This window comes from Phascolarctos cinereus, unplaced genomic scaffold (genome assembly GCF_003287225.1).
Source record: "Phascolarctos cinereus isolate Bilbo 61053 unplaced genomic scaffold, phaCin_HiC Scaffold_8;HRSCAF=390, whole genome shotgun sequence".
NCBI lineage: Eukaryota > Metazoa > Chordata > Mammalia > Diprotodontia > Phascolarctidae > Phascolarctos > Phascolarctos cinereus.
Genome location: NW_027556291.1, coordinates 74,280,157 through 74,305,847, shown reverse-complemented (window position 1 = coordinate 74,305,847; position 25,691 = coordinate 74,280,157). Strand labels below are relative to the sequence as shown.

Below are 25,691 nucleotides of genomic sequence, written 5' to 3'. Positions count from 1 at the left end.
GGGGAACTTCTGTGGCCTGGTCCTGAACCAGCCCTTGGGCGGGCTACAGGTGATTGAAGGGCTGCCTCTGCTCGAGGACAGATCAGATGGGATGGCCAGTGTGGCCGCCTACACCTACCGCCAGCATTCGGTCGTCTTCATTGGCACCCGCAACGGCAACCTCAAGAAGGTAAGGGTTAGGGGCTGTCTGCTACACGGGAAATGGCTTGCTGGCTTAGGAGGGGCCTGGTTTGCACAAGGGAGAGCCACACTGGATTTCGCTTTGAATGCCATCTCGAAGAGTTGTCATTTTAGTGCCAAAGCAGGGTTTTACAGGACAACTCTGAGGCAACATTTCAGCAAGCTTGTCAAAGTGTGGCAAAGAGGACATATGGCAAAGAGATCCCTGGTAAGGTAGAGTTAAGGTGAACTGAGATTAGGGAGGGGGTCCTGGGAGCAGCCCTGAAGGCAGGGAAGGGTTGGGATAGTCTGAGTGAGGGCATTTTGGGGAGAGACAGATGATGGGAAAATGAGCCTGGCTTGTATTCAGGAAAATGAGCAGACAGTCTAGGCTGGAGTGGAGGGACCCAGCAGTGGAAGGCCTTACTGAAGAGTTGGGTTTTTATCTTGTAGGCAATGGGGAGCCAGTGAAAGACATGGAGTGAGTTAGGAGCATGGTGACAGTAGCTGTGAGTCATATAGATAGAGGGTAACTTTGAGGTTGCTGGGAGAAAGGAACAGCTGGATAGGGAGGGTCAAGGAGTAGGGAGACCAAGGGGAGATTCTGTACAAGGCCAGAGCTAGTAGTGACTGTGGGGTAAGTCAGGATCAGGATCTTCATCTTGTCTGTGCCATTGTCCTGTGTTTAGCTGGGTTCCCCCCTGCCCTGATTCCCACTAATACTCTTAGGAACTCATGGCTGCCTTACTGTGCTTCCCTTCTCTGGATATCCTGCCTACCTCCTGAGGCTTCTGGGAAGTTCAGGTGGGAGACTGGTTGGGGAAGCCTTTTAAGAGAAGCAGAGAGGCAAGACATTCCAATTTGGGCTTTGATTAGGAGATGGGGGGAGGAGTTCAGCTTGTTCTTAGACTCACATGCCTATGTGTCAGTCACCCTCTCCATGTCTGATGCTGGCACCTCTCTGGGGCTTGGGGCACTTGGGCTACCCTGTTCTCCCCCCCAACCCCTGCCTCCCTTTCCCTCTCATGGCCTTCTTCTGCCTCCTGATCTTTAAAGAGGTTTGGGGTGGGTGGGAAGAAGGATGTCTTTTCTATGAGGTAGCCAAGAAAAGGTGACAGTTGGCTACTCTAGGGTGCCTGACTTAGCTTAAGGCCTGGCCGGCCTTCTTTCTACCCCTCCCAACCTCTTTCAGATCTCAGCTTGACTCAGCTCCTTCTTCCTTCCCCTCTATCCTAGTTCCCTGTTCAATGTGAAAATCCCCATTCAACATCCCATTCCAAAGTGTGGCCCTCTGGGGCGGGTACTTCTCCTTCTGTGATCCTTGGGTCTATAGTCCTCCTGACTTACAGTAAGGGGGCCACTCTTCAGGGAGGGGATGCTGAATGCTCCCTGGTTGGGCGTGGTGGGGGTGGGGTGGAGATAGGAATCCTGGGAACTCCCTAGATTAAGAGATTCAGCTGTAGGCTAATGGAAAGTGGGGCCCTGTCTGTGGACAGGGTGTAATCAGTCTGTCCAATCTGGTGATCCTCCTGAACCCTTAGCCTTTTACTAGCTGGGCCCCTTAGGATCCCTCCCAGTCCTAGGGTTCTTGGACAACCTTGGCACCTTACAGCATGTTCTTTCTTTCTCCTCCTAAGGATTCTGAGATGTCTTAAAGAAACTTAAGGGGCAGAGCCAGGATTATTTCCTTCCCCAGGGACAATGCCTCTTCTTCATCAGGGGGCCAGATGTTCCCATCAGCACTGCCTCCCTACCCCCAAGAGATAGCCAGTGTGTTTGAGATTTGACTCAGTCAATGTGCTAATGTTCTGTGGCCAGGCAACAACCCAGGCCTGGCGTCACTTGCCTGCCTGCCTTACCTTAGCAGACAGTGTCCTAATACAAAGAGGCTTCTTTCTATACTCCCCCCCCCAAATTGGGAGTGTGATTGGGAGTGGAGGTGAGAGTGTTAACTAGGGTGAGAACTTGAGCAGAACAGATTGGAGGAGGTGGGGAGGAACTTGGAGGGGGGAGGGGCAGGGCCCACATTCCCTTTATCCAAGGCCCCTCCCTTTGCTTCCCTGGCCTAGGTTCGTGTAGATGGCATCCATGATGCCCATCTGTATGAGACAGTGCCTGTGGCAGAGGGGAGACCCATTCTCCGAGATCTTCTGTTTAGCCCAGACCATCAATACATCTACCTCCTGAGTGACAAGCAGGTACCTGTAAGGGAGAGGGCAGGAGGTTGGCAAAGCTGGGGGAGAGCTGGGTGCAGATGTTCCACGGAGTCCATCCCCCCAACTCTGATCCCCAGGTGAGCCAGGTCCCCGTGGAGACGTGTGAGCAGTATCTTCACTGTGGGGCGTGCCTGGGCTCTGGGGATCCCCACTGTGGCTGGTGTGTGCTTCATAACAAGTAAGCTGGCAAAGGGCGGTGGTCAGGGGTGTTGGAAGAGGGTACTGTGGAAAGACAGCTTAGGGCTGAGAGCCCAGCAAGGCCACACAGGGCCCAAGAAGAAGAGATCTTTGTGGGCCTGGGGACACCAGGCCCAATCTTTAGCCTTCCCCTTGTCTCTTCCATTGTTCTTCTTCCTTCTGGACTTAACTACATTCCTAAGTAGCATTTGGCTCCCCTGGTTGGGGGGGGGGATGGTCTGTGGCAGGAAAGCCAGCAAGAACAGAGGAAGCCAGGCAGGGGCAGGGGGTTCTCTCTCCCCTGGCCCTGAAGTATCCAGCACTGGCAGGCAGGGTGGGTTTTGCTGTCTGCCTCCCTCTAATATTAAGTGAGTGGCCTGTCCTATTCCAAGTAGGCTGCCTGGGTTACTTCTTGGAAGTAGGGCAGACACAGCCAGGGGTGGGGGATGTCAGAAGAGGGGGAGTACTGTCAATACCTGAGGCCAAAGGAAAGCTGAGAACTGTCCTTGGCTGGGGCCAGGGCCTTTACCAGCCCCCTTGGGGCAGCTCTCTTGGAGATGTGCTGGGGGTGGGGGGGGGCCAGCAGTAGCACTCTTGCTTTGTTTCCTTGGATTAGATTCTCATGACCTGAAATTCCCTGAGGTTCCAAGCATTCCCAAGTATTTTCTAGTTATTTCTTTCCACATTCAACCATGGCCATGTTTCTTCTTGGAATACAAAGACAAAATTGTATTATTTTCTTTCTTCCCCCCCCCAGTATGAGCAGGACCTAGTGGGAAGGAGCCCCTAAGGCAGTCTTCCTCGCCCTCATCATTAAGCTGCTAAGGAAGTGGAGGAAAAGTGAGAGGGTATGATGGGGCTAAGGGCAGCAGGAATCCCCCACCCATCTACACCCCTGCTGACAGGCTCACTTAGTTAGGAAGGCCAGCACTCTGGGTGGGGCCTGGGCCTGAGTGTGAGTGATGACTCACCTAAGCAAACATGAAATGAGAAGCCCCCCCTCCCCCCAGCCACTTTGCTCCAGGTGGCATTGGGGGGATCAGGGAGGGAACAAGCATTCATTGAGAGCCTACTATGTGCCATGGACTCTGCTGAGCAACTTAAAAATATCAGCTCATTTGATCCTTACCACACTCTGGGAGGTAGGTGCTGCTGTTGTCTCAATTTGACAGTTGAGGAAACTGAGGCAGATAGTGGTCTCCCTCAGCAGCTTGCCCAGGGTCATACCACTAGTAGCCACTAGTAAGTGCCTGAGGCCAGCTTTGAATTTAGGTCAGGCCCAGCACTCTGATCCTTGTGGTTGACCTGGGCCAGTGTGGTTCCTTCTGGCTGATGCCTCTCCTTTTTTTCTTTTTCTTTTGGCTAGGCAATAGGGTTAAGTGACTTGCCCAGGGTCACACAGCTAGTGAGTGTGATGTGTCTGAGGCTGGATTTGAACTCAGGTCCTCCTGACTCCAAGGCCGGTGCTCTACCCATTGCACCACCTAGCTGCCCCTGATGCCTCTCCTTCCTCCTTGAGCCTTGGAAGCTGTGCCATGAAGGCCTATGGGGATTCTGCCTTTAAACACAGCTGGGTCCCTACCTTCTAGTCTAGCTCTGCTCTTGGCCGGGGGGGGGGGGGGGGGGGGAGGTAGTATTTTTGCCTTCTTTGGTTCTGGCAGCAGTAGTTTGGAGGGAAGGGAAGGGAAGGGATGGGAAGAGAGAAAGCCTAGCAGGTTCTCCTCTCCCAAAGACCTCTTCACAGAGGAAATCTCACCAGAGAGGTGGTTCCTCTCCTTGCCCCTGCCCCATTCAGACCTGCTCAGGACCAGAGCTGGGCCAACAGGCTCTGGCCTCAGGAGTGCCACATTTGTCTCATTTTTCGTTCTCCAAGGTTAGGCGTGCTCAGGGTGATTGGCTGGGGCACATGTGTGAGGGATGGGGTGGGGGGGGTCAGCTTTCTACTCTGGGGCCTCCTGGGCACACTAGAGTTTCCTTCTCCTTACCCCCCACAAAAAGGTGCCTCCAGGCAGAGCAGTATGCTGCCCCTGAAAAGCAGGGTGGGCCTGCTTGGAAAGAACTCTGAAGCATCTGCTTCCCACCCTACCCCCACCCCCCATGGCTTACCTTTCTGTCTCTTCCCCCAGGCCCTAGGACAGGCCGGTCTTGTCCTCATGTCCCTAAGCCTCCACTCCACCTAAGGAGCGGAAACTCCATCCCCTGATGACGTCTGTCTGCTCCTGGGGCCTCTGGAGGATGAGTGGTTGCTTGGTGCTCTAGCTCCACCTCCTCCCTCCCCAGGCTGCTAAGGCCAGAGTTTGGTTCATTTCTCCAGTCCAGTGATGCACCCCCCTCCCCCCCGCCCCCCAGAGCAGGCCTAGCTGGCATTGGAACAGCCAGCATGAGGCCTAGCTCAGGCCTATTGCTGAGGGCCCTCAGAGGGGTATGGCTTGGCTCTGGCCTGGCCCAGGTGTCTAAGGCTGTGTTTCCGCCCCTTCTCACTGTACACATGCATGATGTTCAGATGCTGCCGGGAGGGGGAGTGCCCTCGGGCTTGGGAGCCACACCGATTCACCGAGGTGCTCAGTGAGTGCGTCCATGTGTCAGTGCAGCCCAACAATGTGTCTGTCACTGTGCCTGAGGTGCAGGTGAGGGAGAAAACAATGGGATGAGGGCCTGGGGGCTGGGCCATAGGGCCCCTCTGAGCCCTGGCCCCCTGTGTCGTTGTGCCCCCCGCAGGTAACTTTGTTGGTACAGAATGTGCCCGACCTGACTGGGGGAGTGAGCTGTTCCTTTGAGGCCATGGCTGAGAACGAGGCATCCTTGCTGGCCCCAGGACAGCTACAGTGCCTCTCCCCCTCCTTGCGAGACATCCCTGCCATCACTGGTGGGCATGGTAAGTGGGCATGAGCGGGTGCCATGGCTACATCCTTGTGGGTAGGTTGCCTAGCTTACTGGCTGCCCCCCCACTCTGCCCACAGGTGCCACTTCTACTGTCCAGCTCTACCTACACTCCAAAGAGACCGGCTTGAAGTTTGCCCAGGCTGATTTTGTCTTCTACAACTGCAGCACCTTCCAGTCGTGAGTCCTTCCCACTTAGTGAGGGCTGGGCCAAGGCTGGGGTTCTGCCCCTTTTCCCTCAAGGAGTAGCCCCAGCTCCTCCCTACGTGACACACTCCTCATCTCCCCTGTAGGTTACATATTTCACAGATAGGAAAGAATCCTGACTCCCAGAGAGAAGGCCCAGGTGCCAGTGAGCAGGAGAGCTCAGCTGTACAGCCAGTACACCCCCCACCCCAGCCCATGTCAGCTCATGGGCTTCTTATAGACACACAGCTGACTTAGAAAACCACAGACTCTCATTATCTATGTTCTGTTGCATTTTTATTTCTTTTGTTAACCACTTCCCAGTTACATTTTAATCTGGTCCCCCGCTAGAAAGTGTTTGACCCCTCTGTTCTATTCTAACCTCCTCATTTTATAGTTGAGGAAGTAGGCCCAGAGAGGCCACACACATAGGATCTTAGACCTAGAGCTGGAAGGGGCCTCAGAAGCCACTTTTACTGAAGAAGAAGCTGAGGCTCAGGGGAGCAGAAGAGACTGGAAGCATCAGGAGTAGGATTTGCATGCAGGTTCATTGACTCCCAAACCAATGCTCATTCTTTATCTCGGCAGATTATGTAACCTTGGTGTCTGTCCCTGCCTGCTGCAGACAGGGGAGGCATGAGGGAGGGTGAATATCAGCTGGATGGGCCCTTGGATACATATTGGTTCTTCCCTGGGGATTTGCCTTCAGGACCAGGAGGGGCCTGCTGCCTAGTCTCATGGCCTATGTCCCCAGGGTCCTGAAAGTGTAGTTTTGTTGACTTTTGGTGGGGGAGGAGGGACTGAAGGAGAGAAAAAGCACTGCCCAGCTGAACCATGTCCACTGAGGTAATCCAGGTTGTAGGGAGAGGAGGAGTTGCTTGGTGCTAGCCTCAGCTCTCTCCAGGCATCTGAAGGACTGGCATGTGGAAGAAGTTGCAACGTTGTTCTGGTTGGCTCCAGACAGCAGAACCAGCAATGAAGGGGACTTCCTTGCCTTGGGCAAGCCCCTCCCTCTCTCTGGGCCTCACTTTCCTCATCTGTAAAATGAAGGGTTTTGATTAGATGGTCCTTGACTTCAATTAGACTTGCTGTTAGGAAAAACTCAACAATTAGGACTTTCCTAAGGAAGAGTGGACTGCCCATCTCCTTAGAGACCTTTGTGTTGGGCCTGCAGGCAGGAAGACCTGAGGGGGATTCCAGCCTCAGACACTTCCTAGCTGGGTGACCTTTCTAGGTGAGGCCTTTCTCAGTCTTGAGTTTCCTCACCTATAAAAGAGGGATAATAATAATAGCACCTACTTCCTGGAGTTTTTGTGAGGATCAAATGAAATGATGGTTGTGATGTGCTTTGCTAACCTTAAAATGCTGTAGAAATGCTAGCTAGTAGCTAGTGCTTAGCATGTGCCTGGCACATAGTAGGTGCTTAATAGATATTTGCCTGACTGATTTAAGCAAAGGCTAAATGAATATTTGTTAGGGATGTCATAGTTAGGTTTCCTTTTCTGCTATGGTTTGAATTGGAGGGTCACTGAGGTCCCTTCCAACTCTGAGATCCTTTGACTCCTAGGCAGCAAGCCCCAGGAATGTACAGTATACCCAGAGAAGCAGGACTCCCTCCCTGGGCCCCTAAGCCTTATCTCTTGCCCCCCAGGACTGTCCACTTGTGTGAATACTTTCAGGTGCCTTTGGGCTTAGATACTTCTCTTCCCATCTCTGCGCCGGTCATTGACTTAGGGGAGCATCTGGGCCACAGGGGAGTGATTCAGGTGAGCCCTTCACCCCTCAGACCTGCCTGTGGCTGATGGACACTGCCCTCCTTTTTGAGATTGTAAAGAGCCCTGAACTGGTAGCTGGGAGTCTGGGCTGCTTGTCCTGCCTCTAACTGGCTCCTCTGAATGACTTGGGCCTCACTTTCCACTGCTGTCAAATGAAGGGGTCAAAGCTAGATGACCGCTGAGGTCCTTGCCAGCTCTGAATCCTGTAATCCAACTGAATAAATAATTTCTCTCTTGGCCCCCCTCTTGGCTTTGCCATTCCTGAACCTTCTTATCTCTCCATTCAGGTGTTTGTCATGTGTCAGCAGCCCCTACCCCTGTCACTGGTGTAAGTACCGCCACATGTGCACAGACAACGCCAGGGAGTGCTCTTTTCAGGAGGGCCGGGTGAATACTACTGAGGTGAGAGGCATGATGACAGCTGCCTTTCCCCCTGAGGTAGCTGATGCCCTTTTCTCTCCCTTGTAGATGTGATTGCCCAACTACATAGGGCCTTCCTTGCCCGCACATCAGGGCCGACCATCTAAGAGCTTCTCCAACAAGTGGCTTTGTTGGCAATGTCTCTGGTTTCTCTCAGAGCTTCTGAGTGCATTTGGGGAGTGTGCGTACACACACATCTCTGGGCATCCTCTGCCACCCCAAGTCAAGCTGGGCCTGGCCTTGTGTCTTGACGTTATCCCCATGGCATGTAAATTCAAACACTGGGAGGTGAGGGGTCATTTGGTCCTTCTTCTAGGCCCTGAGGGATGGGTTGCACTTAGCCTTATCATCCTGGGTCCCCCAGGCCCTGCTAGAGACATCCGCTATGATAGAGTATGACCTGACTGTGTCCTTGGCCTGGGGTTAAAAAACCAGGCCCCTACTCAGATACTCTGTGTGTGTTCACGTGTGTGCACATGGCAGAGAAAGCAGCTGGGAAGAAGTATTGGTTCTGGCTGGTATTCAGAAGGAGCAGGGGGCATGTGGCCAGAGCCACATTTTGTCTTTTGTCTCTCTCTGGGATGGGATCAATTTAAGCCAGTACGGAAACCAGCTCAGCTCATGGAATTAGGCCCTAGGGGCCTTCAGTTTCCTCCATTGCTTTGGCCCATGGCCCTCCTGACTCTCCAGCTAGGAGGTCAGTGACCAGTATGGCCAGCTGGGTCTCAAGGTAGAGGCTTCTCTATGCCTCCACCCCCTTCCAGTGTTACATATTAGATTAGATGTGTCTGTTTCTTCTGGATGGCATGGCCCCTGGAGGCTGGGGAAGGAGGGACCAAGCCAAATGATGTATATGCTCCTCCTCCACAGGGCTGCCCAGAGATTCTGCCCAGTGGGGAGATCTTGATCCCAGTGGGTGTGGTTCAGCCACTCACGCTTCGAGCCAAGAACCTGCCCCAGCCCCAGTCAGGGCAGAAGAATTATGAATGTGTGTTCCGCATCCAGGGCAGGCAGCAGAGGGTGCCTGCCATCCGCTTCAACAGCAGCAGCGTACAGTGCCAGAACACCTCGGTGAGTGAGGATGCAGGCAGGTAGGTGGGTGGGCATCGGCTGTTGCCTTGGCCTGAGACTGAGGTGGGGAGGGGCCCTGATGGAAACCCCCTCAAGTGGGGCAGGACTAGCCTAGATTCAAGGAGGTGGCCATAGTGTCAGACTGCCTACTTCAGCCCCGGAGTGTTAAGGTGTGTGTGTGAGTGTGTGTGAGTGTATGTGAGTGTGTGTGTATGTGTGTGCATATGAGAGAGTGTGTGTGTGTGTGTGTGAGTGTGTATTTGTGTGTGTGTATGTGTGTGTGTGTGAGAGAGATTTTGTGTGTGTGTGTGTGTGTGTGTGTGTGTGTGTGTATGTTAAGTAAGATAGCCAACAGAGATGGGAAGTTGAATAAGGTTGCTCGGTAACAGGATACAGCCCAGGCTTCTGTTACCATGGAAATCTTGGGGTCTCCTCTCCAGAGGTCCAGCCTCCCCCTTTGCCCATTATTTCACTTAACCTCTTAGCCTTCTGGATCAGTGGGGGAGGGGAGTGATCATGGTCATGGGCGGGGGGAGGGGGGAGGCAGGGAGGAGCTGCCAAATGGTCCAGCCCTCTCTCTCCCCCAGTGGGCTTGGGCTCCCTGTCCCTATGGTAACACTGACCCTGCCTTCCTGGTAACTCCTCTCAGTATTCCTATGAGGGAGATGCACAGGGAGCTGTGGCATTAGATTTCTCTGTGGTCTGGGATGGTGACTTCTACATCGACAAGCCAGACAACTTCAAAGGTGAGAGCAGCTCTTTCTTCTCCTTGCTCCCTTATGGCACCTGGCCTCCTAGAACCCCAGAAGCTCAAAGTTGGAAGGAGCATTTGAGATCATCTAGACCTCCCTCTTCATTTGATAAAAGGGGGAGGCTGAGGCCCAGAAAAGACTCGTGTCTTGGTATGGCCGCCTAGCTTGTTCGAAACAAGGTGAGGACCTGAATCCCAGTTCCCTCCTTCTTTGGGCTCTGCTGTCCTCATGTCCTCTTGTCCCCTGAACTTGCCCTAAGATGCTCTCTTGGAGCCTAACCCTGTCACTAACGTACCCTTTGGCCGTTTACCCACAGCCCTGTTGTATAAGTGCTGGGCCCAGAGGGAGAGCTGTGGTTTGTGTCTGAAGGCTGACCCCCGCTTTGAGTGTGGCTGGTGCATTTCGGAAAAGAAGTGTCAATTGCGGGCCCACTGTCCTATGCCCAAGGGCAACTGGATGCACCCGAGCAAGAGGAACCCACGATGCAGCCATCCACGCATCACCAAGGTGAGCCCATATCCTAGGGCCTTCTTTCTGTTTTGGGATAGGGGAGCTGTGAGGAGAGGAGCTCCTTACACCCTGCTTTGCCCCCATCTCCCACAGATCTATCCTGTGAAGGGCCCCAAGGAAGGGGGCACGCAGGTGACTGTGTTGGGGGAGAACCTAGGCCTGACATACCATGAAGTTGGTGTGCGAGTAGCAGGCGTTCGCTGCAATTCCATCCCTGCTGCATATATTAGTGCTGAGCGGTAAGCGAGCCGTGGGCACCCAGACCATTCCCCTGGCCCATCCCCCATCGCTCAAGCTGAAAGCCCCCCCAGCACAGCAGCCTGTTTGTTCTTCTTCTGAACACAGACACATGTGTACTCGTGCTTCCCGGCCCCTCCTCTCTCTCTGCTTCACCTCTCCCCCCACCCCCCCCACCCCCAGCAAAGGCAGGCAGAGGGTGGCAAGTTGAAGCAATGTAGGGAGCTGGCAGTGCTTGGCCAGGGCCAGCTTCTCCTCCTGCTCATTCCCAGGCCCTGGCGACCTCAGTGCTTGCACCCACTCACTCATTGCACTTTCTTGCTTGCCAGGATAGTGTGTGAGATGGAGGAGTCTCTGGTGCCCAGCCCTCTGCCAGGGCCTGTGGAGCTGTGTGTGGGCGACTGCTCTGCTGACTACCGGACCCAGTCAGAGCAGCTATACACCTTCGTGGTAGGCCCTTCAGCCCGTTGATTCAGATCTCCCTGGGACCCATGCAAGCCACTCTCCCTCCCTGCCTTGGTTTCCCCAGAATGAAGCCTTCTTTCCTGGCCCCTGCCTTCTCCCCCTTAAGGCAGCTAGGTGGCACCATGGAAAGACCTCTGGGGCCTGGAGTCCGGAAGATCTAGCCTCAGACACTTACTAGCTTTGTGATCCTGGGGAAGTCACTTCACCTCTATCTGTCTCAGTTTCCCCATTCCCCAAATAAGGAATATAATAGGAATTAACTTCCCAGAGTGGTTGGGAGGCGCACATGAGATAATATTTGTAAAGTGTTTAGCACGGTGCCTGGCACGCAGTAGGCATCTAATAAATCCCTCCTTCCTTCCTCCATCCTTCTCTCTATCCTTCCTTTCCCCCCTTTCTCCCTCCTTCCCTCCCTCCTTCTTTCTCTTCCCCAAAGGTCCTGTGGAGTGATTTCTGGGGTGGGCTCAGGGGTGGGCTTGGCTAAAAAGGGGAGATCCTTTTCTTTCTCAGGACCTCTCCTTCTGCTGCAGACCCCAACTTTTGACCAAGTGAACCCCACCCAAGGGCCAGCTTCTGGGGGCACCCAGCTCACTATCTCTGGCAGCCACTTGGATGCAGGCAGCAGTGTGGCTGTGGCTGTGAGGAACAGAGAGTGCCAGTTTGTGAGGTGAGCAGGGGAGGATACTGTTCCTGGGCAGTACTCAGTCTTCAGGCCTTTAGTACCAGGCAATGTGCTAAACACCAGGCACTGATAAAAATGAGAGATACTTTCTGCCCTAGAAGAATTTACAGTTTTTAGTGGGGAAAACGACATGTGCCCAGGCCAGTAAATGCAGTGGAGGGTTTGAGGGGCATGAGCGTAGGATTGGGGAGGGCTTTGTGTAGCAGGAGTACCTGAGCTGAGCCCAGAAGAAATTGTGGAATTCTAAAGAGGTGGGGATGAGGAAAGAATGTGTGTCAGGGCCTGAGGGCCGGCCCGGACCTAGCCACAAGAGTGTAACTATGGGAGCCAGCTGGCTGGAAAGAGGAAAATTTGGCAATTCCTTGCCTGGGAGGGTGAGGGAGGGGGAGAGGGAGCAGTCTAGGATGGCCTGGGAGGATGATGGTGGTGCCCTAGGCAGCGATAGGGAATCTGGGAAGAGGGGAGGTCACAGGGGAAGGAGAATGAGTTCAGTTTGGAACATGTTGAGTTTGAGAAGTTATTCAGGTAGAATGTCCAGTAGGTGATGTGGGACAGTTATCAGGAGAGAGACTGAGGCTGGATATATAGATGGAGGAATCTCCAGAAGTAAGGAGCCCAACACAGGGCAAGGGGATTGTTGGGGAAAGCATTGTATGGTAGCTGGGGCCCTGGTCCCCCTCACCCTGATCTGATCCATCTGTCCTTAGGAGAAGTGCCAAGGAAATCCTGTGCATCTCCCCCAGCTCAGGCTTGGGCCCTGGCGAAGCTGCCATCACCGTCTGCATTGACCGTGCTAACATCTCCACCCCAGCCGTGCTCTACACTTACACTCAGGATCCCACCATTACCCTCCTGGAGCCAGCCTGGAGCATCTTTAAGTGAGCATCTTTTTTCTTCCCCAGCCAGGCAAGGCCAAATGGGCCGCTCCAGAGAGTCAGCTTGGGGTCCTGCTTCTGCTATGTGTACTGCCTGGTGCAGGGTGACCAAGGCTTCCTGTGCCCTCTGGGCCTCCTGGCTGAGTCTCGTCCTGTGCCATGGTGAGGGATTGGCCTGGGTTGGCCTAGGCAGGCTGTGCAGGGGGCCTCAGCTCTCTTCCTTCCCTTCCTACCCACTATAGTGGCAGTACGACCATCACTGTAACGGGAACCCATCTGCTGACAGTCCAGGAGCCGCGAGTTCGAGCCAAGTACCGTGGCATTGAGACAATTAATGTAAGTTGAATGTGCCTCCCTCCCCCCAAACCCTCTTTTCCCTCTCCTCCACCCTCCCCACTCACCTTCTCCTTCTCCCTCCCCCTCAGACCTGCCGAGTGCTCAATGACACTGTCATGCTCTGCAAGGCCCCGGGCATCTTCTATGGGCATTCTCACCCACCCTCTGAAGGAGAGCATCCAGATGAGTTTGGCTTCCTAATGGATCATGTGCAGGCTACTCGGACCCTGGACCGTTCAGCCTTCACCTACTACCCCAATCCCAGCTTTGAGCCCCTTGGCCCCACTGGCATCTTGGACATCAAGCCGGGCTCCCATATCATTCTCAAGGTGTTGGGGGAACGGCAGGCCCTTGGAAGGGCATGACAACAGCCAGAGAGGGTGCTAGCCAGGGCACTGGGCTGGCATGGGCCCACTTGGGGCACCCAAATGTGACTCTGGCCTGTCTTTGTCTCCGTAGGGAAAGAACCTCATTCCAGTGGCATCAGGCAGCTCCCGGCTCAACTACACTGTGCTGATTGGGGGCCAGCCATGTGCACTCACTGTCTCTGACACTCAGCTTCTCTGTGATTCGCCGACCCAGACTGGCAAGCAGCCTGTCATGGTGCGGGTGTGGAGCAGGGGATAGGGTGGGTGGAAGAAGCCAGATTGTTATCAGGCATGAAGGAAGGGCCATGGAGTCCAGCTAGGTCCCATGTACCTTGCTTTTCATTGGCAGATCCTGGTGGGGGGCCTGGAGTTCTGGCCAGGGACACTGCACATCTATGCAGAACGGGCGCTGACCCTACCAGCCATGGCTGGCCTCGGAGCAGGTGGTGGGCTGCTGCTTCTTGCCATTGGGGCTGTCCTCATTGCCTACAAACGCAAGACCCGAGATGCTGACCGAACCCTCAAGCGGCTGCAGTTACAAATGGACAACCTGGAGTCTCGCGTGGCCCTGGAGTGCAAGGAAGGTATCAGACCTAGGGCTAGGCCAAGAGTACTTCTGTGTGTGAAGGGAGGGGTAGTGCTGTGGGAGACGAGGCCGGAGAGATCGGCATTTGCTGGGGGAGTCCTCTAGCCAAGCCCCATCTTTTGTCTTGCCCCATCTCCTCCTCCTTGTTTGGGTCTGTTTGGGCCCTTTTGCATTTCTGTCTTCTTTTCCCCCTAGCCTTTGCTGAGCTTCAGACAGATATCAATGAACTGACCAATAATATGGATGGGGTCAAGATCCCCTTCCTGGATTATAAAACCTACGCCATGCGAGTGTTGTTCCCCGGAATTGAAGAGCACCCTGTACTCAAAGAATTGGATGTGAGTCATCCCTGGGGCAAAGCACTGAGATCCTGCCTGCCCCCAACCCCCAATCCTGCCCATTGGTCCCCTTCTGGTCCCCTCCACTCCAGTTCTGCTTCCCCCATTCCAATTCTGCCCCCCTCAATCCTGCCCATTGGTCCCCTTCTGGCCCCCTCCACTCCAATTCTGCCCCCCCAATCCTGCCCATTGGTCCCCTTCTAGCCCCCTCTACTCCAATTCCGCCCCCCCCAATCCTGCCCATTGGTCCCCTTCTGGCCCTTCCCCCATTCTAATCCTGCCCATTGGTCACCTTCTGCCCCCCTCCCCACTCTAATCCTGTCTGCCTCCCACTCCCATTCTGTTCCCCTGCCATTTTCCTTAGACCCCTCCCAACATGGAGAAGGCGCTACACCTGTTTGGGCAGCTGCTGCACAGTCGTGCCTTTGTGCTGACCTTCATCCACACCCTGGAGGCCCAGAGGAGCTTCTCAATGCGTGACCGAGGCAACGTGGCCTCCCTCACCATGGTGGCACTGCAGGGCCGAATGGACTATGCCACTGGCCTCCTCAAGCAGCTGCTTGCTGACCTCATCGAGAAGAACCTGGAGAGCAAGAACCACCCCAAGCTGCTGCTGCGGAGGTAGGTGCCCGCAGCCCTCCCCGCTCCCTCACCCCCATTGCCTATCGCTCAGGGCCTCAGAGACATTTTGAGGATGGGGGCAGTTGTCTGTAGATCACTGTCTGGATGGATTCTTCCACCTTTGTCTGGGTGTCTCTGGCCATCTTGGCATCTCAGGTCTCTAGCTTATCTCTTGTGGATTTTGTGTTGGCGGGTGGAATCTCTGGGGGCCCTTGTTTGTGACTCTCTGCTGGGGACTCTATGTGCCCACAAATGAACTCTCCTCATTTCCCTTTGCCTCATGGAATCTCCTAGGACAGAATCAGTAGCAGAAAAGATGTTGACCAACTGGTTCACATTCCTGCTGCACCGCTTCCTAAAGGTAATTGAACCTCTGAAGGCCCAGGGGTCTGAGGGAAGGGAGATTCTGGCCTTGCCCTGTCCTGGAAGGTTCCCAGAAGGCCTGGGCCTTTCTTTAGCTGTGCTGCTTAGCTGGGCTCCTGCTTCCCTCCCTCCACCCCCCAGGCTTTGAGCAGAGCCCCTGGCTCTGGTGGGAGCCTTTACCCAAGAGTCCAGGAAGTTCCTAGAAAGTTAGGCTTTGCGCTGTCTCCTGTGGTGCTCACTGAGCCTCTCCCTGGACCAGGAATGTGCAGGGGAACCCCTCTTCATGCTCTTCTGTGCCATCAAGCAGCAGATGGAGAAGGGGCCCATCGACGCCATCACAGGGGAAGCCCGGTATTCCCTGAGTGAGGACAAACTCATCCGCCAGCAGATTGACTACAAGATGCTGGTGAGGGCTAAGGCTGTTGACCACTTGAAAGGGAAGAGACATAGACCTCATGTCTGCTAGGAGAGCCCTTTGGGGCATGGGGGGTGGGGGTGGGAAAGGAAGGGGCAATAGAAGGAAAGGTACCGTCATGGGCAGCTTCCCAAAGGTAGAGAAGGAAGGCTGAGCCCACTCCTGCCACCTTCCTCCTTCCTCCCCAGACCCTGCACTGTGTGTGTCCTGAGAGTGAGGGCAACGTAGAGGTCCCTGTGAAAGTTCTCAACTGTGACACCATCACTCAGGCCAAGGACAAGCTGCTGGACACCGTGTACAAGGGCATTCCTTACTCCCAGCGCCCCAAGGCAGATGACATGGACTTAGGTAGCTTCTGGCAAAGCCATTGCCAGCTCTCCTTTGCTGTCCCCCTCCTGGCCCTACCCCAGTCAGGCACACAGGCACATATAGAGAGCCCTGGACCGAAAGTCAGCAGATCCTCTTGGCCGGCTAGGGGGCACCAGAGTGGAGAGAGCGCTAGGCCTAGACGTGGAAAGATCTGAGTTCAAATCTGACCTCAGACACTTACTAGCTGTGTGACCCTGTGCAAGTCATTTAGCCTCTGTCTGCCTCAGTTTCCTTCTCTGTAAAATGGGGCTCATAAGAGTACCTACCTTCTGATACTTGACCAATAAGAAAATATTTGTAAAGTGCTTAGCGCAGTGCCTGGCATATAATAAGCACTATATTAATATTAGCTATTATAATAATTCTTATTAACCATTCTACCGTTTGACCTTGAGTGGGTCACTCTCCCTTTGTGGCCTTAGTTTCCTCTTCTATCAAACACGTGTTTATGCCTTGCTGATCTCTCTGACGGCCCTTCAGATTTGGGATGCTGGGCTTCCTTCCTCAGGCTTGGGAGGGGCTCAGGTGTGTCCCAGGGTCATGGGCCAATCTCTCCCCATCCTCCATTCAGCTGTGTCCCTCATCCCTCTAGAATGGCGTCAGGGTCGGGTGACCCGGATCATTCTGCAGGATGAGGATGTTACCACCAAGATTGAGTGCGACTGGAAGAGACTCAACTCCTTGGCACATTACCAGGTGGGGAGAGTTTCTTGCTGCTTGGCTTCATGTTTCTGTGAGCCTTGGCACATCCCTTTGTCCTCCTCCCCTTTTATTTCCTCTGTCCTGTCTCCCTTCAGTACTTTGTTCTCAGTAGGGAAGCCCGCTCCACCGCTGCCACTTCCCCCCCCCCTTTATGACCCTAGCTTCCTCTTCCCCTCTGCTATAGGAGAAAGATTTGAAGGGTCAGAGGATATGGGTTCAGATCCTACTTCTGCCCCTTACTACTTGTATGTGACCTTGGGCAAATCCCTTCCCTTCCCTGGGCCTCAGTTTCCTCTTGTGTAAAAGGAAGGAGGTTGAACTAGGTGACCTCCAAGGGCCCTTCCATCTCTAGGTTTGTGATCCTACTGTGCTCGCTCCTTTCCCAGGTGACAGATGGCTCCTCAGTTGCGCTGGTACCCAAGCAAGTGTCTGCCTACAACATCGCTAACTCCTTCACCTTCACCCGTTCCCTCAGCCGCTATGGTGAGCAGGGACCACCAGTGGAGGCCTTCACTGTACCTGGCCTCTCTGTCAGATGTTCCTCTCCCCAGCCAGCTGTCGAGTGTCAGAGCTGGCCTTTGGCTGCTGAGGCCTCAGTCACAAGAAGAGGGAAGATGGGAAAGAGAGGGAGAGGGAGAGACAGACAGATAGAGAGAGAGAGATTAATTGTGCAGGAGTATATATCTGCGAAGTTGTCACTCAGGCGTGTCAGGAAGCCCAGAGCAGGAAGAGATCCCTGGGGCCTGGCATCTCTACTCAGGGAAGGCCAGCTCCATTTGGGCCTGGAACTGGCCTTCATAGCTGGCCTGGTGTTGGAGAAAGAACTCTGTGCCTGTTTCCCTCCCTTTCTAAGATAAAGGCCTTGCTGCTGGAGGGGACCCTGGCATGGCCGCATGTATTTTCAGACACAGGTGATGGGTTGGTTTTGATTTTTTCTTCTTAAGAGAAAGAAAGTATATGGCATATCCCAAAAGCTTTAATAGCTAAAAACAGACTTAAGATTTTGGGGACATCCTAGATTTGGAGAGGAAGATGATATCAAAGCCAAAGATGTCTCTATCAGCACAAACATGTTTTCCTGGGAAGAGGTGGCATTGGGGCCCCTCTGAATCTGTGTGTTGGCACACTCTCAAGTACTCACCGCCGCCTCATGCCAGTGCCCCTCCCTTCTCCCCCACTCTCCTACAGAAAGCTTGCTCCGCACCTCCAGTAGTCCAGACAGTCTCCGCTCTCGGGCACCCATGATCACACCTGACCAGGAGACAGGCACAAAGCTGTGGCACCTGGTCAAAAACCATGACCACGCCGATCATAGGGAGGGTGACCGGGGCAGCAAGATGGTATCTGAGATCTACCTGACGCGGCTGCTGGCAACCAAGGTCAGTCCCCACTGCCAGGAGGTAGGGTGGGCACCGGGCAGGGTTAAGAGTTAAGCCACAGCTGTGCTGTGTTCACCCAGGGCTGCCCTTATTCCACAGGTTGAGATTTTATCAGTTTCAGATTCCTTCACTTCCTCCTGCCAGTGGTACTCATTGGTGGCCTCAGTTTCCTCAGATGCCATAACAGCTGGTACTGATCTTCTCTTTTTTGGGGCAGAGCAGTTCATTCTGTCCCCAGGCCTGAGATTGAAGCCATTCCCTCTAGTCAAACCATCAAAGCTGTTGCCCCCAAAAGAGCCTTCCCAAGGGTAGGGTCATCTGCCTTCCCAGAGGAGGAATTGGATAGGCATCAGAAATAGTATATTCATGTCTTATCAGAGAGAATTTAGGGCAGAAGAATAACATTCTAAAAGACTCTGGTAGGTTATTCTCAGCACAGATTTGATTTTCTCACTGGTTATTTCATCCAAAGCCCTGCTTCCCCGCACATCTGTGACTCAGTAGTGCCTCTGGATGTCTGTGGGCACATCACTTGGCAGTGGTGGCTCTCTTTTCAGTAGTACTGGACAAAAATAGTGACAATGGAGTGGAAACAGTGGCCAGGATCCCTGGCTTCGGTTTGGGCACTGCCATTCACTCTCTGTTTGCCCCTGGACAAACCCTGTCTGGGTCTTTGTTTCCTCCTGTAGAAAAGAAGTGCTTTGGATGAGATAAATTTAAGGTTCCGGTTCTTCACCATGGCCCCTGGCCTCCGGGGGCCTCCTGTACTTTCACCCCTGTGGGCACATATCCTGTGTTCTTCTCCCCAGGGTACCCTGCAGAAGTTTGTAGATGACCTCTTTGAGACAGTGTTCAGCACTGCCCACCGGGGCTCAGCCTTGCCACTTGCCATCAAGTACATGTTCGACTTCCTGGATGAGCAGGCAGACCGGCAGCAGATAGCTGACCCTGATGTGCGACACACTTGGAAAAGCAATTGGTATCTGCCCGTCCTGCTGGCCTAGCCTCTAGTTCTACCCGGGGGTGGTTGGGAGAGAGCACAGATATAAGTCAGGCTCAACACAGGATTCTTTTTATAAATTCTTTTTACCTGCCAGTTGGTACTACTGTTCCAGGAGATGGCAGAGCCTCCTGGGGTTTGCTTAAGGACCTTAGGGCAACCTGGTGGCTTGTTCCATCTCTGCATACCACTTTGCCTCTCCCAGGTGTGCCCCACTATGCCCAGTGAGGGTGTCCCCGGAAGGGCCACGTGTAAGTTGAAGTTCTCTGAATGTCTGAAGTACTTGGTGTAAAGTGAGGAGCTGCTGTGGATCATTAGCCACATGGCTGAACCCAGCAGGAATGCCTTCCAGAGACCACATCCTCCTCTTCTATTTAAAGAAATCCCAGTGTTCACATACTGGGTTTGCTTAAAACCAGGGGCACCCATAATGAAATCAACTCTACTTTATTCATGGACCTGGCAGTTCTTAGTAGCATACCGTGACTTATCCCTGAAGGTTTTTCAGAGTAGATGAAGAGGGAGGGAGAGTGGCACAAGCAAAGGCTTGGAGGCAGGAAATGAGCCTAGCATTTGTGTGAGGGCTAGAGAAAAGTCTGACTTAGCCAGAGCTGAAGGAAGGGCTTTAAGGCACATTTTGAAATCAGCTGCATAGTTACTCAAATCCTGAAGAGGGCAGAGCTCCGGAAAAGAGTGTATTTTTTTAATCCCCCTGCCCTCCTCCTACACTAGAAAGAACTGTAACACCTAATCTCCCTCCCTGCTCCCCCTCCCCCCAAAAAAGAGCTGAGAGGCGTAGAGATACCTTCTTTGGCCTGGCATCTGCACTAAAGCTTTAGTGGGGGACCCAGCATGAAGAGGTGAGTCAGGAGTTCATGAACTGGAAGAGCCAGCTGGGGAAACCATAATGCTGTGGAGGAAGTCGGGGAGAGGTATGTGGTGGGAGGATTAGGAGGGCCAGTCGGGTAGACCCTGCCCTCATTGGAGTCCTTGGGAATCCCTGACAGCCTCCCTCTCCGCTTCTGGGTGAACGTCCTCAAGAACCCGCAGTTTGTGTTCGACATTCACAAGAACAGTATCACAGATGCCTGCCTGTCGGTGGTGGCCCAGACATTCATGGACTCATGCTCCACCTCTGAGCACCGGCTGGGCAAGGATTCACCTTCCAACAAGCTCCTCTATGCCAAGGATATCCCCAACTACAAGACCTGGGTGGAGAGGTGGGCACTGTTGTCCAGCTGTGGAGGCTACAAGTTGGGTACCAGGGACAGGAGTAGCTTGCCAGCTGCTTTCCCCTCCAGAACCATTAATGGCAGCAGTGGAATGGGCAGTGGGTACGCAGGGAAGGTGTTAATACTGCTTTAGCTCATTATAGAAGGAGAGCAGGAAAGGGGGCAGCCCCCTGTCTTTAAATGGTCTAGGGCATAGAAGAATGGGCTAGGTAGGGAATCAGTTCCCATTTATTGAGCACCTACTGTTTGTACTCCTGGCCTTGCTTGGGGAATTTCTAGTGCAGCTGAGATCAGATGTGTACCTAACATTACAAAGCAGCATCTACCAATCACCAAATGAATGGCGCAGAGACCATAGAGAGGGAGGAGCAAGGCCTGTTCTGGGCCTCAAAATCCGGGTAGGGTTGGAACAGAGAACAGTGTGAGCAAAGGTATATGGAGGCTAATATTGGCCTGGTGGGAGGGGTTGGAGAGCATCCTTGTCTGTAACAGGGGGCTCTCAGAGGGGAGAGAGGGGTGGTATGGGAGAACAGCTGGGGCGGTGGCTCCAGTGATGGAGAGATGGGAAATGAGATCCTTGCTGCCCACCCTGTCCTGTTCTGGAAGGGAGATGGTGGGACCTCCCAAGGAATCTCCCTTTCCTTCCCTTTATGACCTCCACCTAACAGGTACTATCGGGATATCTCAAAGATGGCATCAATCAGCGACCAAGATATGGATGCCTACCTCGTGGAACAGTCCCGCCTCCACGCCAATGACTTCAACACCCTCAGTGCCCTCAGCGAGCTCTACTTCTACATCAACAAATATCGGGAAGAGGTTGGGGCACTCTTCACTGCCCCTACCCACCTCCCAACCCACATCCCCCATCCTTTACTCCTTGAGCAGGAGGTTTCAGGCCTTCAGCCCCAGCTCTGTGTTCTCAGGATTCTTCAGAAACTCTAGTGTTTGCATCTTCATTGTTACTTGCTTATTTAGGACCTGCGGGACCTAAGCTGGGTTATGGGGTGGCTTGAAGTTGTGGCCCAGGATCAGTGAAACCCAGACCCTGCCTTAAGGAGCACCAAAGCATGTAGCAAAGGGGCTTATGATTGGCATAGATAGGGAGGCCTGTGCGTGTGTTTCTAAGCTGGGGGCCTTGAAGGGGCAGGACAAGTGGAAAGCATTCCAGGTAGAGGGATGGCCAGGAAAGGTGCAGAGACTGGAAGGACTTGGCAAATAGCTGGATTGAAGGGTACGCTGGGGAGCAGTGAAGAGAAAGGTTGCATTGGGGTATTTTTATCAGAGAGGTGTGTATGATATCACAGAAGAGCAGTTGCGCCTGGCTCAGGACAGGGGAGATACAGCCATCCACAAGGTCTCTTCCCGAGGGTGTTGGAGGAGGCCCTTCCTACCTTGCCTCCCCACCACACCCTCCCCCTCCAGTTCATCTCACACTGCCAGGGTGGATGAGTAGGTGGCCTTCCCCATAGGTAGCCTTTGTACTCCTTCTTGAATGTATATCATGCTCCTTGGCCCAGCTGCCATCTGGCCCCAGCCTGACAGGCCCAAAGGACAGAGATGGTCTTCACAGAAGTGGGTAGTTAGGCTGGGGGAAGAGGGTGTGTTTATTTGGAAATTTCCAGAAGGCAGGTGAGAATGTGGGACAAGGGAAGGGACTGGGATCTCATAGCTGGAGGTTTTGAGGTCAGAGGCAAGTCTGCTCAATTCAGTAAGCATTCATTAAGCCCCTGCTAAGAGGCAGGCAAATGCAAGAGACAGGTAGGTAGGTGGTCCAGTGGATAGAACACTGGGCCTGGAGTCAGGAAGGTCTGAGTTCAAACCTGACCTCTAGCATTTACTAGCTGTGTGACCCTGGACAAGTCACTTCACCTCTGCCTCAGTTGCCTCATCTATAAAATGGGAATAAATAAGAGCACCTACCTTGCAGGGTTGTTGGCAGATCAAATGAAATAATACTTGTAAAAATACTTAACAACGCCTGGCATGCAGTAGATGCTTAATAAGGGCTTATTAATTTTTTAATTAAAGCATGTTGCAAACCTTAAAGCACTATATAATAAACATCGTATTAGCTGTGCCGGGTGCTGGGGACACAGACAATAGTGAAGTAGTTCCTGTGCTCCAGGAACTTCCACTCCCGTTCACCCAGAATACAGACATGAGTGCATAAAATGCATAAAAAGCACTTCACATGCCACAGGGGTGGCCAAGATTGTAAAGGGAGAGAGTGTAGGGAGAGGAGAGCAAAGCAGAGCATGCCCAAGGCAGCTGGGGAGGAAAATAGTGACACAGGCACCCCAAAGAAGCCAGTGAGTGAGAAGGAAGGGGGCCACTGCTTTGGATCAGGAGTCCCCCTCTACCGGGCAAAGAGCAGAGAGTTCCAGTGAGTGGGAGGGCCAGACCTCAAGTGAGTGGGCCTCAGAGAATTGGAGGCCTCCTTTGAGCAAAGGCAGCAGGGAGGTTGTAGGGCTTTGAAAGCCCCTGGAGAGGAAAATAAGGAAGGGTTGCTTGAGAAAGGCAGCTGCTTGGACCTACTTCTGGGCCTTCCCTCACCTGGCCTTGTCTGGCCCACAGATCCTCACTGCCCTGGACCGAGATGTTGGCTGCCGAAAGCAGAAGCTGCGCCTCAAGTTGGAGCAGGTCATCAGCCTGGTGTCCAGCAACAGCTGAGGGCTGAGAGGCTGGGGAGGGGAACCCAGCAACCCGCCCTCCCTTCTCTCTGCTTCCTCCCCCCACAACCCATCCCCCTTCTCAGCTCCCCACAGACACAGCTCATCGCCCTTCTCTGCCTCCCCCCGGGGGGTAGGGGGCCTTTATCTCTACTTACCACCAGGGGAGACTACAGATGGACAGGCCTCCCCTCACCCCCCAACAGAGGTAGAAGGGGGAGACAGGCTGGGCACATCTGGGTAGACCTGCGCACACACCCCCATAGAAACCAAAGGGGGGGGACAGTGTCTAACTCTGGCCTCATGGAGGGGAGAGTCTTTACTTAGTGCCTTTCTTTTTTGGGGGGTGGGGAGCCAACACTATTCAGTCAGGCCCCCCACAGCCAACAGCAATACCCCCAGAGATGGACCCCCAATTCTCCCACCTCCCTCTAAGCTCTGATCTCTGCCCTACCCCCTTTTGTGTGTGCTATCCCAGGTGTTCAACAGAACCTATCCTCAGCCTGTATTTATAACTCCCCCCCCCCACAAAGCCCTGACTTGGCCTATTTATTTAATTTTAACACCCCCCTCCCATCTCTGTAAATATTCTTCCTGCCTGAGGGTGGCTAGTGTTGTGCCCTGTGGAGATGCTCAGCCAGGGGCCATGGCCCCCATTCCTTCCCTTTTCCTAGACCTGTTCTCAGGCCTTCCTGGCCCCTCTTGCTTTGTTCCTGGGACTGTCACCTCAGGAGCTCCTGTTTGTATATGTGTGTGTGTGCACATGTATGGTGGTCATGGGGCTAGCAGCTTTCATAGCCTCTTACCAGTCTGGAAGGTGGTAGCAAGGGCCCTGGCTTTAGGCTTTCCCCTTCCACCTGGGGTGCAGTGGAAGGAGCCCTGGAATGGGAGTGGGAAGACCTTGGACCTAGTCCTTTCCCTCAGGACCTCAGTTTCCTCATCAAAGGATTTCGTAGATGGTCTTTAAGGGCCCTCTCAGCTCTGCCAGCATAGTTCAACAAGCCCGTTCCCCCACATCTCAGTCTGCCAGGCAGCCATCCTCCTCTCTGCACCCAGCAAAGCAATAACAAGGGTTTACCTGGTGCCACCTCCCCAGCCAGTGACCCCTGCCCCCACTTCTGTGGGCCCAGGGTCAGTGCCACCTTTCCCTCACAGTGGCAGTGCCTTTCACCTGCCTTCGTAAACCTGCCAATGCAGCCACACAGTGGTATATCTAGACATCCCTGCATATTCACATCTGTGGCTGGGGAAAGAGAGGCATGAACACCTGGGCTGGGAGAGAGGGTTGTCATCTTATAGAGGCCGTGCCTTATTCCTTAATTTATTCTATACACTGCCCCAAAGTGTAGACATTTTCTGTACAAAGCCAAGCAACTGGCCTGCCCTGTAAATAAGTGTACCCCACAGTCTGATCGTCCTTTGTCTCTCTTCTCATTCACCCTCCCCCATTCCTAGCCGCATGAGCTTTTTATTTTTTTCATTTTGTAATTATTTTCTTTTGCTAATTAAAATGCCTGGAAAAGAAGTGGCTTTTAGCCCTGCTAATTTAGGGGGCGTTTTGCCCCTTTCATCCATGCCCTCTGGGAACCTGTGGGTGCAGCTTTGGGGGTTAGTATAAGACCCTGAAGGACAAGCGAGAAAGGAGGACCCTGGATTACAGCAAGATGTTTAGGAGGCTTTTGGGGACACAGGCCCACTGAAACCAGGTACAAATAAGATAGGCTAAGATTAATAATTGAGGGGCCTTCCCTTTTAACCGGGGTTGGGTCCAGAGAAAGCAATCCAGACTAGAGGTAGGACTTCTCACACAATAGGTGCTTAATAAAGGTATGTTGAGGAGAAAGCTGCTGGAGGCAAAGGAAGAAGCCAGTTAATTGGAGGGAGGCGGGGCGGGGCGGAACTGGCTTCAGGAATTCTGCAAAGCCATTGGCCACCTTTGTCCGTTACTTCTTCATCCATTGGGGTGGGAGGTGCCATGATGCTAAAAGACCACTGTCTCCCTTATCCCTACCTTTCAATTTCTATGGTCTGTTACAGAGCCTTCAAGGGTGGGATCTACCCTGAGTAATTTTTTTAAATTTTTTTTTTCAGTAATAAAGTACTGTCATGTTGAAAGCCTGTTTTATTACTACGGAGGCCCCCTCCTTTTTGCAGGGGAGGTTCCTGTTAAGGCCAGACCACTAGTAATGACCCATTTCAGTCCTGAATGCAGCCTCTGCCCTGCACTCTGGAGACCTCCCAACCTGATTTGATGGAAGCCAGGCAGCCTGCACTCTGGACCACACCAATTGCCTGGTGAAGGTGCTGCTTCTGTTCAGAAGTGGAACATTTGCCTCTATCCTGCAGTCTGGGAGGTGGCTTCGGTACAGCTTTCAAATGCAAAGCTCTATTAGCACTTCCAGATGGAACCACCTTGGCCAGTAAGACACCATCACTATCCCAGAAATTAAAAGAGCAGCTTCTGAGCACAGTAGTAAAATGAAGGTAGCAAATGAGTGTCAACAGGCCCAGTAGGACATAGCAAATAGCAGCCATTCAATAAATATTAAGCACCTGTTATGTGTCAGGCTCTAGGGATTAACAAAAAGGCAAAAGACGGTCCCAGCCCCCGAAGAGCTCACTCTGATAAAGGAGACTACGTAAACAACAATGTACAAACAGGATCTAGACAGCATGAACTGGAGATACTCAGCAGGGGGAAAGGGTCTAGAATTAAAGAGGATGGGGAAATGTTTCTTGTAGAAGGTGGGATTTTAGCTGGGACTTGAAGGAACTCGGAAGGCAAACGAGCAAAAATCAGGGAAAATTCCTGGAGTCTAGAGATAGAATGTCTTTTTTTTTTAATTGACTTTTTCAAAGTTATTGAATTTTTAAAAATTCAATTTTATTTTCAGTTTTGAATTCT

The 25,691-nt window shown here is 53.2% G+C and overlaps 1 protein-coding gene across 1 annotated transcript in view; it reads left to right on the top strand.

Annotated features, from left to right (window-relative positions):
- PLXNA3 (plexin A3) overlaps positions 1-24,311 on the top strand; it is a 31,526-nt gene extending 7,215 nt beyond the window's left edge. Inside the window, 30 exon segments of the mRNA XM_078147997.1 lie at positions 2-169; positions 2,229-2,357; positions 2,453-2,553; positions 5,056-5,179; positions 5,271-5,427; positions 5,513-5,612; positions 7,681-7,795; positions 8,684-8,884; positions 9,534-9,630; positions 9,953-10,143; positions 10,240-10,385; positions 10,713-10,833; positions 11,379-11,515; positions 12,238-12,408; positions 12,648-12,741; positions 12,831-13,070; positions 13,201-13,344; positions 13,459-13,693; positions 13,891-14,033; positions 14,398-14,654; positions 14,949-15,015; positions 15,277-15,423; positions 15,621-15,780; positions 16,394-16,497; positions 16,890-16,986; positions 17,692-17,882; positions 18,692-18,861; positions 19,890-20,102; positions 20,783-20,933; positions 22,692-24,311. Coding sequence (XP_078004123.1) covers positions 2-169; positions 2,229-2,357; positions 2,453-2,553; positions 5,056-5,179; positions 5,271-5,427; positions 5,513-5,612; positions 7,681-7,795; positions 8,684-8,884; positions 9,534-9,630; positions 9,953-10,143; positions 10,240-10,385; positions 10,713-10,833; positions 11,379-11,515; positions 12,238-12,408; positions 12,648-12,741; positions 12,831-13,070; positions 13,201-13,344; positions 13,459-13,693; positions 13,891-14,033; positions 14,398-14,654; positions 14,949-15,015; positions 15,277-15,423; positions 15,621-15,780; positions 16,394-16,497; positions 16,890-16,986; positions 17,692-17,882; positions 18,692-18,861; positions 19,890-20,102; positions 20,783-20,933; positions 22,692-22,787 — 4,467 coding nt within the window. The 3' untranslated portion in view covers positions 22,788-24,311.
- The last annotated feature ends 1,380 nt before the right edge of the window (positions 24,312-25,691 follow it).